Source organism: Parus major, chromosome 3, assembly GCF_001522545.3.
Source record: "Parus major isolate Abel chromosome 3, Parus_major1.1, whole genome shotgun sequence".
In the NCBI taxonomy this organism is placed as follows: domain Eukaryota; kingdom Metazoa; phylum Chordata; class Aves; order Passeriformes; family Paridae; genus Parus; species Parus major.
In genome coordinates this window covers 7,829,477-7,846,881 of record NC_031770.1, presented here as the reverse complement: position 1 = coordinate 7,846,881, position 17,405 = coordinate 7,829,477, and the positions used below count along the sequence as shown (strand labels likewise).

Below are 17,405 nucleotides of genomic sequence, written 5' to 3'. Positions count from 1 at the left end.
GCAGCAAGTAAGAGATGCTTGTAAGAAGCATTCTGTGGACAGTGCTTTATGTAATGCACAGGTCTAATCCATTTGTGCCTATCTGGCAGCTGACATCTTTGGGGGAGCTTCAGCACCAAAATCCAAAACCTGATCAAGTCTGATAAACAAATTTCTTATCTCAGTAGAGGGTGCATCCTCCTTAACCAAGTGAGGCTCCTCCACCTTCCTGCCAGGCTCCACATGCTTGCCCACTGGGAGCCAGATTTGGAAGGCAGGGTGAAGTGAAAGCAGTGATGCATTGGAAATCTGTCTCTGAAATCATCTGGCATGCAGCAGGCAGCAGCACTGTGCCCTGCTTGTTGTTTTGCTAAAGTTCATGTCTTTGCAGAGCAGGACCAATTTCTTGTGACTGAACACTAAAGCACTTATTTAATTTCCCAGGATTCTGCCATGGAGGCTGGCTGTATTTGATAGGGTGGGGTGTTTGGTCAGGCTGTTGCCTGTGCTGTCAGAGACAGGCTATAAATACACATGTGCTTCTGCATTTCCCTATCTCTCGCTCTGTAAGAGGAAATGGCCTTGCGATTAGCAGTCAGAGGAACTTGTGAAATGACACAGCTGTACTGTAAAAACACCATCCCACAGACTTTGCTGCCAGAGGAACTCAACAGCCAGCACTGACGGACCCGAGAGCAGGACTGCCCAAGCCATGGAGCGAGAGCCGATGCGCATAAGGGAGGGCTACTTGGTTAAGAAGGTAGGTGGGTAGTTTTGGACTGAGTGGAAGAGAAAACTAACTCTGAACAGGTTGGGAAGATGCAGGGAAACATTCTGTGAAATCCTGGCAAAGAGGTAACAGGAAATAGCCACAGCCTACTCAGTTGCACTTAATTGGGTTAAACATCAAGGAAGAATAGTGAGATTAAAGGTGTCACCTCACCTTGGCCTCGAGACAGTGTGTTGGGCCATGGGCACATCCATTCTTTGGGAAGGTGGTCGCTGCTCCACAGCACCCTCTGCTCTGGAGTATTTTGTGGCACAGCCCATAGGAAAAAGCTTTTACTTTTATTTAAATCCACAGTGGCTTCCATTGACAGAGCAACTACAAGGGGAAATAAATGGTGATCAGAAAAATAACAACAATTTTTAACTCCACAGTAGGATGGGTGTAATTGTGGCTTGTTCTCCTTGAAACACAAACTGTAGTTATTTTAGCACCAGTCAGACATTCCCTGGAAGCTCATATCTTCCTTGGGTATCACCTGAAGAGTGGTTCATTGAACATAATATGTGATTTATTGATGGCAGGGCAGCATGTTTAATACCTGGAAGCCAATGTGGGTTGTGCTCTTAGAAGACGGAATTGAATTCTACAAGCGGAAGGCTGACAACAGTCCCAAAGGGATGATCCCACTAAAAGGAAGCTCTATTCACAGCCCATGCCAAGATTTTGGCAAAAGAATGGTAAGTACTTTTTTAATAAAAAGAATTGACAGTATACTTATACTTCTGGAAGCACTGAAAAGGCAAAAGGCTGGTGGCTGCAAATTCCTGGCACTCATCTTAGTGGCAATTCTCACCTGCCTTGAGAGGTCACAAGCAGGCTTGGAATTGTGTACTATTTGAATTCAGGACACTTCAAGAGGACTAATTCAGAAAGCATTCTGGGGGTTGGTTGGTCAGTTTTTATTAAACTTCTGAGTCTCTCAGACAGCAGAAGTAAATTTTATTGGTCTGAAGACATTTTGCAGCTGAATGGCAACAACTCCTGTATTAAATATAAATCTCATTGCCACAGAATAAAGCTGTGGAAAAATATTTTGTGAGCAGGAGAAGCATTTATTTTTTGTCAAGGAACAACTGGCTTGCTCAGACAGGAAGAACATAAATGCTGTGACACGCATATTTTGTTACAGGGTTCCTGAAATATAATTTTTGGTAAACCAGATTTTCTCATATGAGCAAAGAATCATAATATTAGTCTACTCAGTTTCATCAAATAAGTATCACATCCCCAGGAATTCCTCTGAAAAAGGGGTCCCCCAGAATCTGGAACCACAGTTTAAAGATATTTACTCCACAGGTGCCTGACTAAAGATAGAAGTCTCTGTGAGAGTATTAGAAAAATAGAAAGTGTGAGACTGCTGAGACAGTGAACTTTACTTTTTCATGTGAATAAAGTGAGAATAATTAAACCTGTCCTTAGGTTTTGCAGTTAGTGGAATCAGGATCCTTTGTTTCAGATTTTCAGATTTGGACCTTCTGGCTTTACTTTTTCCTTCTTTTCTTTCTTCTACTTTCTTTCTATCCTTTTTTCCTTTTTTGGGTGGGGGGAAGGGGTGGTGTTGGTTTGTTGTTTGTTGTTGTTGTTGTTGCAGAACCCATATTTATATGAAAACACCTGTTTTATATTAAAAAACCCCACCTTGATTCTTACTAAGTATTTTCAGAGTTACATCTATCAAGAGAAAGGGCCTGTTAACTTCCAAGCTGTCTTTGAGGCAGATAGAAAAAGGATGGGACAGAGAATAAAGATTGCTGTTAATCCTGTGCTGATTATTTTAACAAGCTTCAGCACAACACTCCTTACTCTGTACATGAGGTATGAAGGGTACTATGTTCAAGAATATCACAGACCTACATTGTAATGGTAGAAATTAAGTTTTTCTCACAAAACATCCTTTTCCAGACAGTTTTGTGTTGGGTTTTGGTTTTTTCCTTTAACTCCCAGAAAGGCACTGCCACCATTATTGTTTCATAGTTGCTTGAAATAGTTGTAGTGTCAGTAACACATTTACAGTAAAGGAAAAATAATTCACCAGCAAATGTGCATTCAACAGAGTAGACATAGAGAGAGGTCTGAAGTACCTGATGTCTGCTGAAGGCAGAGGGAGAGAGATCCTCACCTGCCCAAAGGGTTTCTTTGGGATTTACCAGTCTCCAGAGGGTGCAGTATCTCTATGGAAGGGTGATAGTCTCTGAAGATTATTCCTTTGGCTGCACTGGGTTTTATGTTATGCTTCATTTTACATTAGGTGTTTACATAATGAGATTTATGTTATGTTTGATTTTGCTTCCTGGGGTCTTTTCTGAGGGATAATAAAGACAAAGAGAGACCCAGGGGTCGAGGCACCCAAAATAGCTTTTCATAAATGATATTTTCTACAGGGTTTGCTGAAATCAGTGGAAACAATCAAAATTACTTCAGCAGGTATTGGAGCAGATCCTCCATATGAGGTGGTGAGATTGTTCTGCAAGTCCATAAACCAGCCCTGGAGATGGATTTTCTCTTAAAGTTTGCATTGTTCAAATAGTGAAAAATTGAACATGCTCATTCATATGAGCAAAGCTATCTCCAGGATTGTTCTTACAAGTATAATATGATTAAACCTAAGTTTCTACGTGTATTCCTTGGAACGTAGTATCTTTATTTCTGCATCATACATTTTACAGCTTTAGTGTACTGTTGAATTCAATGCCTCTGCATTCTGGCTACTCACTGGTTATGTGTCAAAGGATACATTTTTCCTCCTGTGGGAATTATTCTGGTTCTTAAGTTTACATGGCAAGAAATGAAAGTGTATTTTCAGGACAGGAATTATATGGTAATTATATGGAATATGGTGAATAGTGGGATAATTCTCCTTGGGTCAGTTTTAAGTATAGTCTCTTTGTTTGGGCCCAGTTTGGAGCAGGGACTGTTGGGCCACAAACAAACTTCTATATTTCTCTGGTTAAATTTTTGAATCAGCTTGTGTATCTGCACCAGGACCTTGTTTGAAAGCTCAGAGAACATCACCAACACGCTTGGTTTACTACGTCAATTGCAAAATGCAGGTGCTGAGGGGGAAAGAAGCAGTCTTGGATTTGTTAAGCACATATAAAGGCTGTTCAGAAGGGGCTGCAGCTGCATATTTTGAGATTATATTTCAAAATGCATTCACCACTGTTTGCTGTCCTTGATGAGATGTTCGATCATTGTTTAATGTGACATAAATTTTGAAATTCTTCAGCTTTTTCCATTTCCCCCATGTTTTTTTTGTGAATAGCATTGTTGTGTTTGGTTGGTCATGGTTAGATTCGTCTCTCCCAGTCTAAACTATCTAAAATGTTGGTATTTACTTTAGTCTAATGCTATAATTTTCTCAAAAACACAACCAGATATACATCATCAGAGGGAGGCTTGGTCTCCCAAGGACTAGAGGCTCAACCTCTTTACCAATTTCAGAGGAAGCTTGGAACTCTGTCTAGCTTACTGGCCTAACTTCATAAATGCTAAAAAGAAAGGTCTTTGCCAGTCTTCTCCATGTGCTGAAAATGAAAACTCTTCTTTAGCATTTCACTGTTGCTTCTCAGCTCTTTGAGAAGGTTAATTTTTTCCTTTGGTGATAAATCTTGTCAATGCTTTGGTGTTTCATTCTGTTAATCTGGAGTGTTAACTTGACTGTTGAATAGTGGGATTTGGATAGATCTGTCTTTTTGCTTGTCTCATGCACTGTACATTGATTTTCAGTATGTAGGTCTTTCCTGCATAACAGAAAAGGTGAGTATTGCTGGAAATATGAACAGTATCAGATAAAAAAAGGTTGCTTTTCTGTCTGAGATAGATTTTTGAGGACTTGTTGCTTTGTAAGTTTGAAATGTATCTTCCATGAAATTCAGTTGGACTTCTGCACAATTTCAGGGCGTCAGAATTTTTCCTGTTGGCCATTGTTTGAAAAAAGGCTTGCAAGGGATGTTCAGAAATGTTACAAACATGGGATTCAGCAGAGCCATTCAGTGTGTTGATTTCACTGATGTAAATTGGCTGCTCTTTGGCAGTAGCCTTTGCTTTCCTTTCCCTCACCACGTCATGCTGTTGGCTTGTGGCTTAGCTTGGCATTTTTAGACACCTGCTGAGTCAGAACCTGTGATATTTATTATAACACAACTACAGAACAAATTAGTGTCACTAATGGGGAACTATATTTTAGAGGAAGTGGAAACATGAGTAATTAGATCCAGATTTTCCATTCAGAAGATCACTGGATGGAAATGAGTTCAAACAGTGTAAACTTTGTTGCATAGTTTTGGGGGTTTGTTTTTGGTTTATTTTTTTTTGTTTTCCAGGTTATTGTTATTTTTTCTGTTTACAGCTACCTCTAGAGGATCTATTCTCATTTTTGAATAAAACAGTCTTTCCATTGTTGCTAGTGTGTTTAGATAGGTGATTCTAAGGTGTAGCCAAGGGTTGGATGTATCATCTCCCTCCTAAGCCATTAAAGGCTTACTAGGCTGCAAATGTACTCAGGTACTCTCCAGTGTATGGCTTTTTTCCCCTTGTGAGTCAGTAGCTGAATATGGTGTGGGGTATTTTTCCTCCTTAGATTGCTCTAAACAAATTTACATCCATTGTAAGCCTGCAGGGGCTGGCTGCTTCTGAAGCCTTAGGATTTTAACTTTCATATTTTTCAAATCCTGTACTGCTTTAGTGTATAACTCTAAAATTCCATATAGAGCGTTAGCTACTGTCTTCACATTTTGATCAGACAAAACAATTCTCTAGGCCTGAAGCTCAAGGACACCTCACTGTCTCAGGCCCCAAAAGTATAAACAAAAGTGGGTTGTGAGGGGAAGCAAACTGGTGGTATAAGACTTCATTACCTGAAGCTGTAACTGGAAGATGAACATAGTAAGATATGTAAATGGACCAAACTTGTATCTGTCTGAAAAACTCACGACCGTTGTCCACCTGGGGTGTAGCCTCTCAGAGACTTCTGACTGCCCATGGTGTATCTATTGAAGACCTTCAATAAATACCTGCTTTTGTTCTCTTAATCTTGTCTAGGCTGTGTTCCAGGTAGTTCCACCCCAAGGAATCACTTCAGCCTTTCAGCTGTGCTGAACTTCCCAGCAAAAGTTACAATCAGCAGCTCTATTGGTGCCACACACCTTGCTGACAATGTCAGGGATCAGTCACAGTGAAGTAACAAAAGCATTCAGTTATGTGCAGTATTTGTTCTTAGTTTCCTTCAGAGTTTCTATAATTTTAAGATTAAAAGTGTTTTTAATTAAAAGATTAAAGTGTCTCTAAGGCACTTTCCATAGTCCTTAGGCATAGGCAAGCTGTATGCTGTGGTGGTACTAACTTAATTGTGCCCAACTGGCTACACCAAAGTAACTTTTTTTTTAAAAAAAAACCTCCCATAATTTATCATTCCAGTTTGTCTTCAAGCTCACTGTGGCCAAGCAGCAGGACCACTTTTTTCAAGCTGCCTACCTGGAGGAGAGAGACGCCTGGGTGCGGGATATCAAGAAAGCAATTCATCGCATAGATGGAGGCCAAAGGTTTGCCAGAAAATCCACAAGAAAATCTATCAGATTGCCTGAAACAATCAATCTGAGGTTTGTTCTCACAGCTCTGCTCCCCCATTTACTTCCTCCTGCAGTCAGTGTGTCGGACATGTAACCTTGGTCAGGAAGAACAATGAGCCTGTCTGTCCATGGATGATTCTCTCACAGCCCTTCCTGCACAACTAAAAATTTCAGTTGTACAATGTGTCAGAAATGAGCTAGCAATCAGAACTGGGAAGCTCTTTTAAATATACTATCATTTACCAAAAAATGCTTATTTATCAAAGGCTTTTGCTGATAAAAGGATTTCTGGGCATACTGTGGTGAAAGAGGATACACAGCCAAAGTGTGACTCTTCCAGGAGAAGAATTTTATATAAAAAAACATTTATTACAAAAATATTTTAGACCTTTAGTTTCCTCTCAAAAGAAATGCTGATGTTAGCCTAGTTTTTGGATGGTGAGGAGACTGTGGTGCCTGCCAAAGAGCATGAAACTGGCAAAGGCAGAAGAAGAGACAAAGGGAAGCAATCTGTTAGTACTTTTTAAAATCAAGGATGACTTATTTTCTGTCTCTGAGCTGTAAATGCCAAGATAAAAATGAGCCTGAAGTGTTCTTATAAGACAGTAAAACTGCACAGGGCCAAGATCATCTGAGAACATGCAGGCTCTTGCACAGGGAGAGGTTTTCTGCTCAGCCCAGAACCTTTGGGTGAACACAGAGCACAGCAGTGAAATGAACTCTCCCCCTGGGGCTGTGGGGCCCTGTGAAAGTGCCTCAGCAGTGGGCGTTCTTCTCTTCACGCTACAGTCACCACAAGTAGTTGCATTCTCAAAATAGGGAGATGTGGTGAGCCCTTTGTGCACTCCACCCTCTGCTCCCACAGCTGTGAGGTAATGTAGTGAGACCTCCAGGCTTTGCAGCTTGAATTTTTCAGGAGATGCAGGAGTTGAAACTACGCTGTGTTACAGCCCTGCAGAGAGCCATGTGCCAACAAAACATGAAGCCCCCATGAATGACAATGACATTATTGTACAAACTGGCAAAACCTTTTGCTAACATTTTCTGTGGTTCTTTTTATGCACAGTGCTTTGTACCTCTCAATGAAAGATCCTGAAAATGGAATAAAGGAGTTGAAGCTGGAAAAAGATAAAAGAGTGTTCAATCACTGCTTTACAGGTGAGGAGCTCCTGTCCCTCTATTCCATACAATAAAGGGAGCACAGAGTTGAAAAACTAAAGAGATTAAACAGCTCTAAGTTCTGTAGAGCACAGAAAGGTTCGATGTTTTCTTGACTAACCCAGGAGATGCTCAAAGGATATATCTTGGAAAAGTGTTCAGTTATGGCCATGGTAAACAAAGGAGAAGGATGAAATTTTACCAGTGTCAGAAAATTGGAGTAATCTTTTGAGTGGTTTTTAGTGTGAAACACTTAACTACAGAAAAATTATTCCATTCTGAATTTTTCATCACTGAAAGGTTTCCCATTGTAATTCCTGTTTCTCTCCAAGTCAAATCTGTGTTTGTGCAAAAACACATGGATGTATCAAGTGAGGACATTGTTTAGTGGTGGACATGGCTGGGTTAATGGTTGGACTGATGATCTAGGAGCTCTTTCCCAACTTCAGTGATTCTGTGATTCTGTAAAAGTCACCCTGTTTCCAGAAGCATTATGTTAGTAGCACAGCAGCCTGGAAGGCTGTGTTTTCCAGGCTTGGCCAGTCCCTGTTTTTGAGGCTTCCCAGCTCCTCTCTGCATCCCCTCCCAGCTCTCTTCCCCCTCAGGAATGGTGTTTGAGAGCTGTCCTGGCCCCTGCCGTCAATTGGCAGGGCTGTGCCTCACTGGATGGTCAAGAACTCCCCTAGATTACCTTCCCATGTTGTTGCTAAGAACATTTCTTCAGGAGATTGATGAATACATGGAGCAGGCTTGTTTCCTGTGTGCTTTTAGGCTTCTTCATGTCTGTCTTGGCTTGTGGCTGACATTTTGTTCCTTTGTAACCAGGCACCTGTGTGATTGACTGGCTGGTGTCCAGCAGCTCCATCCGAAATCGCAAAGAGGGTCTCCTGCTTGCCTCTTCCCTCTTGAGCGAAGGCTACCTACAGCCTGCTGGGGATACATCCAAGGCAGCTGCTGAGGGACTGTCAGACACCCCCTTCCTAGATCTCAGTGATGCCTACTACTACTTTGTGAGCATTGTATTCTGGTTTTCTATTGTCTCAGACTTATTGATGCTCTGCTTTTCTCATGCTTCTTGTTGGGCTTCTTAAATCCTGGAGGAAAGATTGTACAGGAATGGAGAAATCTATCTTAATTGTCTTTTTCCTGTGATACTCAGAATGAGCCTGCTCACTTTAATAGCTGTTACCAGACAGGGTTTTTTTCTGGCACCCTTCTAAGTGTGAATTGAGTGCTGAGACCAAGCTGGGTTCTTTTTAACTTAGCCCTTGTTCCTGGTAATTGTACTGGTGACCAGGATTTAACCATCTGTTTTCTTGTTGACTCAGTGGAAGAAAAGAGAGTAAATCATTATCACAGCGTGGCAGAAGCTACAAACCCATCTTTGTGCAGAGCCATCAAATCTGGCTCAGTGTGATTGTGCACCCACACAGCTTGCCTGTGAGCAAAGAACTAAAAGTTTTTTAATATCCCCCAGTAACCTGTCCTGGGTGTCATACCCAGCCTTCTCCATTTATTACTTCATATTCTGTGGACTGATTTGAAGAATTTGAAATATCACAGCCAAATACTGTTTGAAAGATATTTGGCTTATGGACTTAGGCTAACAGAAAAGCATGCTTTCTATAAAGTGAAAACAAGTAAATTGGTATTACAATTCTATTTGTATTTACCGCATGGAATCATTTGGCTTCAGCAAAATGACTCTCCCACTACTCATTTGTTTTCCTGAATGTGTTTGGGAGACTTTACCAGTTCAGCAGAGACACTGCAGCCTTGTGGCCTCCTGGGATGCTTCTTGTAGCAGCCTTTGTGTATTCTGCTTGCTTCTGGATCATTTCTAGTGTGATTCAATACCAGTGTGGTGTGAGGATGCCACAGTAAGTCAGTGTCTGACTTGGTATCACAGAAGTGTAGTCCCACCTCACACTGAAATGTGTCCTTGGTGATTTGGAGAGCTCCTCAGCTTCACTGGGAGGCTTTTTCAGTAAAAGGTTAGATTATTTAACAGTAACCATAACAACAACAACAAGAACAAAAATAATATTTTCTTTGGGGTGGCAAAAAACAGTCTGGAAGGAAGCCAAAAGAAGCCAGACTGGTACATGTACATAAGCATGCAGCAGCTGTGCAATTTCTGTAACATTTCTCTTGTGGTCTTGCAGCCAGACAGTGGATTTTTCTGTGAGGGATATTCCAGTGATGATGATGTGGTCCTAAAAGAAGAATTCAGAGGCACAATTGTCAAACAAGGATGTTTGCTGAAACAGGTCAGTATTGCCCATGTTCCATCCTGTCACTAGGATGATGTTACCTGGGTACAAGATTACTCTTTTACACTTAAAAACTTTAGGTAAGAGAGAAGCTATCCTATGGCACCTCCACACTTGGCAGATTTCATCTCTGTCCCTCTTGCCTTTACACAAGGAACACTTGCTGCAGCATGGCAGCAGGACTCTGGACAAATATTGAAAGGTTTATTGCTCTTACCACAAAATAAAACAGTTGATAACTTTAATTAGGAAAGAGTGCTAAAACAGAAGATGTGACAAGTCATTGGTACAATGCAAAACTGAACTCAGGTAAAAAAGCTGCTGCTCCTGTGTCCCTCTGGACACACAACTGGATTCAGTTGTCAGATTTCATGGACTTTTTCAGCATGCTTGAGCCAAGGAGTTGTTTCAGTCACTAATGTTCGATGTGTAAGACAGAAGGTTACTGGATACCTTCCTTTCCAGCAAAACTTTAAGCTATACAGTGAATGTCATGTTTCCAGGGCCATTGCAAGCAGATATTAGTGAACTGAAAACAGAATCAGGATTCTTCAATGAATAAAATAGGTCAGGTGGAAGGGACCAGCAATAATCCTCTGATCCAACAGCCTGACCACTTCAGGGCTGACCAAGGGTTAAAGGACATTGTTAAGGGTTTTGTTGTCCAAAAGCTTCTTACACATTGACAGATATGGTGCACTGACCACCTCTCTAGGTAGCCTGTTGCAGTGTTTGACCACCCTCTCTCTAAAAAAATGTTTCCTAATATTGAGTCTGAACCTTCACCATTAAAATTGAGGGCCTGAGAACTTTTTGGTGGTGCTCACATGTACTTCTCTTGATTAATCAGTTCACTCAAAAGCAATGGAAGAATTTAGACCCACACCTTGCTGCTCTTTTAGACTGTCATGTTCACATCAACCTAATTAGTAAGAGCTTCCATGCAAACAGTAGCTAATTGAGAAACCTGTATTTTGAAATGCCAGAGGAAATGATTCATGACACTCTTCCACCAGTGTGAGTCTGCACTTGGTCACCCTCAGTGAGTTGTGGGTCATTGCTTGGAAGGGTCACTGCTTCTGCTGAAAATGCTTTCAGTGGGTCTAAACCTCCCACATCCATTCTTTTCAGTCATGAAAACAGGCCACAAGGCACCTACGCCCATATTTCTGCCTGAGCTTCTCAGCCATGAGCCCTCCAGGGTGTTTAAGCTAGATAAGCTCTTTCTTTGTTATCTTTGCAGGGACAGAAAGACTTTCAGATCATCCTTGCCAATAATTCAAGCCATTTTTTCTAGCAAGCAGATAAACCAAATTCTCACAGATCTCACATGAGTGTCATAACTACCAGACTGTGTGATATGTTTAGGGGAATCTCCCATGTTGAAGCTCCTCTGCTTTACACAAAAAAACCCCCAATCAAACAAACAAAAAACCACAAACAAAACAAACAAACAAACAAACAAAAACCAAGAAAAGAGGGACATAAAGCATTTTGATAGTCCAGTTCTTGTGCAAAAGATTGGAATGTAGAAAAGGCAGATTCAAGTCCTACTCCAGTGAATATTTCCTATCCATAATATTCAGGTCTTTTCCCCTTTTTTATTTGCCTGTCCTCTCATGTGTGGGTAAGATTTGCATGCAGGCAAAGCAGCTCCATGACATTCCTGGTTTTGAATTTTCCTAGGGACATCGGAGGAAGAACTGGAAAGTGAGGAAGTTTGTTTTAAGAGATGATCCTGCATATCTTCACTATTATGATCCTGCTGGAGTAAGAGACATTTGGTTTATTTCCCTGTTTGTTTTGAATCTAGTGCCTCTAGTACCTGGAGTATTTGCATGAGACTGTGACAGGGAAGATCAGGCAGGACAGTGGGACTGTTTGTTATTACATAGCCTAGCCATCCCCTGGAAAAGCAGAGTGAAGAATAGTTTCTGGGGCTGTCAAATCAGGGTGGCAAGTGCCACCCAGACCTGGGAACAAGTAACACTGAACTGTATTTCCCCCTCTTATCTGTAATTAATTAGAATTAATGAGTACTCTCACTTGATCAAATTAGGTCCTGTAAATGAACACAATATAGTGATTTTTTTCAGTTTATATTTGAAGTATTTGCCGTGCCAAGCTGAGACATGGCATCCTATTTCTTGTGCATTTCTAATGGGCCCATTCCCATGCTAAATACTCTGCAGATCCTGAATTCTAAATCACAAGAGATTCCTTATTTATTTGTAAGCCTTTCTCTTACCCCCATCCCTCCATGTCACACACAGACTGAAGATCCCCTCTTCTCTCAGGTGAGACATACTAAGTAATCAAATGGTTTTGTCTCCATTCTGGAAATCTAGCCATAATTAACATGCTGCTGGTTTCAGAAGTGTTGCATCTCATTTTGATTTCATGTCCTCCCTAGGGAGAAGAACCACTGGGAGCAATTCACTTGAGAGGCTGTGTGGTGACAGCAGTGGAAGATATGCCAGACAGTAAGGAACCAATCTGAATAAACTCTCTAATAAGCTTTTGGTACAACCCCCCCCTTTCAATCTGCCTAAAATCACAAGTGATTTATATCCCAAAGCAACCTATGTACAACAATTCAGTAATTCTAGTAACTGGTCTCTCTCTTGCTGTCTGAATTAATGGGGAAGGGTACTGTGGTAAAGGTAGCAATAGGGAATCTTGTGTGTTGTCAGTACTTTAGGGGAAGCGGGTCAAAAGGGTGACACAAACCCTGTGGTAGGACAACTGGCCTTCAGGCAAAGTAAACTGAGTTTGATCTCTTTAGTTAATGAATTTGGGATGGAAGCCTCATGCTGGAAATGGTTATGCCAACAAATTGTTACTGTCCACCTTCTCTTCCCTCCCAAAGCTAGAAGCTGTGGGAACAGAAATGGTGCTGCTGCAAGGACCAAGAAACATTAATTTCATGCATTCTCCTCTCCACAAGAGAGGCTGGCTGTCATATCCAGCAAGATAGTTTATTGGCACCTCAGGAAAGAAACAGATGGATGTGACACAAACACAAACATCTTGTTTTCATAGATGGCAAGGCATGGGAGGGTTTGATCTGTCTGCAGGATTGCAGATCCTTCCATGGTTTGAGACCAACAAACTAGAGACTCCTGAAGGTGAAACATGCAGAATTCATGAGGGTTTCTCTGAGATAGATACTTGTCTCTTGGACCCAATCTTTGTGAAGGGCTGATCAGGCTCAGTTGTAGAAAGAAAGGAGATCCCCTTACAGTGTGTAAAGGAGGAAATATTGGAAGTACAAGACTTTTTTCACTCATAGATGACTTTCTTATTTTTTCCCTGTAGCCAAGAAGTATGATGATGAGAACATCCTCTTTGAAATCATCACAGCAAATGAAATCCACTATTACTTGCAAGCAGCCTCATCCACAGAGCGTACAGAGTGGATCAAAGCAATCCAGTCAGTTGCTAGGACTGGTAAATGAAGATGATCTTCCAACAAGAAGACAGATAAATTAAATTAGTTACTCAAAACAGAATTTAGCATTTCACCAAGAGAAAGCAGTATCATCCCAAAGGGCACAAGCCCTTTGGGGTTGAGGACTGGGTGGAAGTTTCAATTCTATAGTTGGCACTAACAAACTAACATTTTTTCACTTGTATTATGGTAATATTTTACTAAATTATCACATAGAAATGCCATATTAGTGTGTGTTTCTTAATCAGTCTGCCTTGAGAAGGCTGTACCTGTTGCCATAGCTGATAGTGGGAATCTCACCATTAACAGGGGACAGAGGCATGTCACTGACAGAGAGGACCCCAATTAATCACCCTCTTCAGCCTGTGATGTGTTTCAGCATTTTCATGTATTTCAGTCTTCTCCAGACAATTTTTACACTTTCTTCTTTACCAGATCAGGTTGCTGCTTGTTCACTGATACAAATAATGACATAGATATAAGGAAAAGAAGTAATTTGGAAACCTGATCCACTCCTTTATAATCTGTCAGCATTAAGGGGGGGAAGAATGCAGACAACTATGGAAACACCATGTGGAACTGAGTGAGACTCCATGGCAGCAGTATGAGGAAAAGTCTCTCCCCACAGTATTTCAAACACAAAGCAATCTCACTTCAAACTCCCTATCACCCAATTTTAAGCCTTGGCAAATTTTTCCACAAGAATCTGCCCTGGGACCATTGTTTCCCTTTATTTATGTCTACAAAGCAAATGCTGGGTTGTCAGGTACTATTTGAATTAAGAATCTTGCAGGAGAAGGGAAAGGAGGCAAGGGTTGGTTACTTGAACTACTGATTGAAGTGGTTTCAATTAGATTTTACTTTTTTAACCTCCAGGAACGTACTGAGTCCTTGATTCTGTGCCTTAGTAGTATAAGAGAAACCTTGTGCTTATAACTGAAATAGAAGTTTTTATTTGATAGGGTCAGTTCACCTGATTAATCCTTGTATTTTTGTCTGACTGTATATCAAACAAACTTCTAAGTCTTAAAGTCTAAGAAGGAGATGAAAATCAAGTTCATGTCAGATTGTGCATGTAGGCTGTTCCTAGTTTGAGTGAAGGAAACTTCAAAATCTTTAAAACTCTGTTAATAGGTCTAATAAGATACCTTATCCTTAAGAATTCTTATTGGAATCTCTTCCATCTAAAAATAAATGTGGAGCTAAAGCTTCTCTTCAGTTGTGCTTAATTATACCTGTAACTGAGCTAATGAGCCTGAAGCCCTGTTGCCTTGCATAACTTATCCCAAAGAAAACACAGCCTTGCAGGAGCAGCAGGCTGAGACACTGCATCATCATGTCCACTTAATTTGGCCAGCAGAAATCAGCTTCTGGCAGGCATTTCCTGTCTCATGCAAGCTAACAAGATCATTGAAGTCTGATATGTCATTCTGAGGAAGGAAGACTTATGGTAAAAAGATCCACTGTTTGCTCAGTCTGCTCTCTTGATAATTGCTACTTCTTGTTGCTTAATTTTGCTTGCAGAGCTCACTAACCCAAAAATACCCAAGGGCACAGGAAGAGAAAAAAAACACCCCACACAACCAAACAACAGAAACTTGTCCAGCTGACAAAAAAAGAGGGATGTGACTGCCACAAGTTAATAAAACTAAAATGTTTTACCAGTCTATGACCTTACCATTTAAACTTGTGCCCAGTCCAAGGTATGGCTGTCCACTTATGAATGGGGTTTTCTCAGGCCTAGGATGATAGTCAGTGTATTTATGGAAGAGCTCTTATGTTTGTACCATCCTGTATTAACAGGGTCTGTGACCCCATACCTAGTGCTTCAGAAGACACATTTCAAGGATTTGTAGGTGGCTCTGCTTCTTGGCAGCAGTGAGAAGACTTTATCCAAGGGAATTCAGTATTGGAAAGCAAGTACATGTCTATCAGAGATGATGAGGCCAGCCCAGCAACTCAGAAGGAATGGAAGAGGCACAGATCCTGAATACTGGCACAAAGAAGAGAGACAGCTTTGTGCAAGGAACAACTAAACAAAAGGGAGAAAACAGAAGAGCAGAACTACATGTGTCATGCTTCCTCTAACTTTCACCCTCTATTTAAATCACACTCCTACTACACCCTCAGCAATTACTACATTAACATCAGTTTCTTTTTTACTTATGAAAAAGAACTAGTCTAAAGGACAGCAAAATGAACAAACCATTATGGATAAGGATTGTATTTATTATCTTCAGCTACTGAAAAACTTGTATAATATAATCTCATATAAATATCCTCTTAAGTTCATTTTTGTCTTGCCACAACTTGCACTGAGCAATTTTCCCTCCCCTGGAACACTGCCTACGTGCTTACTACAGTCAGGGTCAGATTTTTGGGAATGTTGACTAACCACACACCCATAAAAACACCAACACAGACACAGCGCTCCTACTTCCACTTTAAAATAAAGTTTAAAAGAAAATGGTATGAAGAAAACCACAAACACAGATGATGAAAATATAATAACCCCAGCCCAACAAACTTTCAGCTACAGGTGTTAGTACTTCTTATAATCCAACAGACAGCACATATGGAGGTAGTTTGGACTTAATATGTCTCTAGTAATTTTTTCAAAGAGCTTCTTACTTTCCCAGCCCCACAGCTTTCTTCTGAAGGGTAAGGTAATGTAATTTTGTTGATAAGTATAGCTATTTTAGTGCTCTTCTTTGCAGTGTGCTGTCTTTGCTTTTTATCTGAAAGAGTTAAAGTGTGAAAGGTCTACTGAAAATGTGTTTTAGTAATAGAACAGTTTGCTTAGTAATATTTAATCAAAGTTTGTTCATAAAGATGAAAAAACTCATTAAGACCTCTGATGTATCTCACATTTACTGTCAATCCTCTCTTTTAGAAAAGTTTTTTGTTTTAATTTCTTCTCGCAATATTGTATATAACTTTTCAATGCAGTAGTACCTCTTCTGTCTTTGGCTTAGAGTTCACTTTACTGCAAATGTTAAACAGCTCTTTCCCCACCCCCTAATTTGTTCTCCAATATTTGAGAAGTTATTTGAAGTTTAAACTACTTGCTTCACGGGGCTCTTGATTAGTGCTTTTCACTGTTTGAACTGTTCCTCTGTTTGTTCTGAGTTCAAGCTTGGGCAACACTGAAATACAGAAAAAATTTCCTTAAATAATCGTTTTGGTGGGGGCCAGAAACATTTAAGTAGGGTGGGAGTTTTTGTGGGAGGGCAGTGGGGTGGGAATGGTTTGGGTTTTTTGGTTGTTCTTTTTCAGTTTGTACCTTTTAAAACTGGAGGAGACTATAGGAGGAACTTGAAAAAGCAAAATGAGTAGATAGGAGTCCTCTGCAGGCTGTTGGTATTTCTGTGGGTGCCTCCAGTTTGTGTTTTGAAAAGTCCACATATTTTTTGTCTGTGAACTGTGACATTCTTGTTAATATATAAAGATTTTTTTGTGCACAAGGTGAACTCTGAAAACAAGGGGTTCTCCTTTAGCTGTTACTCAACAGACTTCTTGAAATAGAACTTCTTATTTGGTTTCAAAATAAGGTTTGGGGGGGAGTTTGATTAGAACATAGAACTTCCTGCTTTGCATTTAGAACAAAAACTGTGGTTTTCCATACTTTGTTTCTGGTTCTTGTAGATTGCTTAATTTTTTTTTCCTTCCAGTGTGGTAAAAGGGTGACTAAGTCAGTATGAAAGCTGAGTAAAATGCTGCTTTTCATGCTTTATTGGCCTTTCATGTTAAATGTAGTGGTAACCATTAACCAGTTAATTATTGAATTAATAATTAAGTATAAGAATATTAATAAACTGGAATGATCAAGGGAGAGAAAAGAGACCTGGGGATTGACTAGTTTAATTAAAAAATCCAAAACAACTAGACACCCTAATCTTCCTACATCCTCAAACTCAGATATGAAAAGGACATTGAGAACTCTCTTCTTAGAGTATTGCTATTAGCCCCTCTCTCTTTATCAAATATACTAGAACAGCCTATTACAGACTAATAGACCATCAATTATGCAAATCAGTGTATGATCAGTCTTTTCATGTACCTGCTTCCATATCATAAGGAAAAGTCTGAAAATCCTTTCTTAATCACCAAAGTATATCAAAAGAAAATCAAGAAACCATCTCTTTTTGTCCTCCATTGCTTCTGCTGTATCCTGTGTATGTAGGTAT

The 17,405-nt window shown here is 40.3% G+C and overlaps 1 protein-coding gene across 1 annotated transcript; it reads left to right on the top strand.

The window, feature by feature from the left end:
* The first annotated feature begins 548 nt into the window (after nucleotides 1-548).
* On the top strand, nucleotides 549-16,730 carry PLEK (pleckstrin). Its single transcript, XM_015620737.3, has 9 exons — nucleotides 549-739; nucleotides 1,291-1,446; nucleotides 6,185-6,366; nucleotides 7,403-7,494; nucleotides 8,320-8,504; nucleotides 9,660-9,764; nucleotides 11,454-11,537; nucleotides 12,181-12,250; nucleotides 13,086-16,730. The coding sequence occupies exons 1-9, from the start codon at nucleotides 692-694 to the stop codon at nucleotides 13,223-13,225; spliced, it is 1,062 nt and encodes a 353-aa protein (XP_015476223.1). The 5' UTR covers nucleotides 549-691; the 3' UTR covers nucleotides 13,226-16,730.
* The last annotated feature ends 675 nt before the right edge of the window (nucleotides 16,731-17,405 follow it).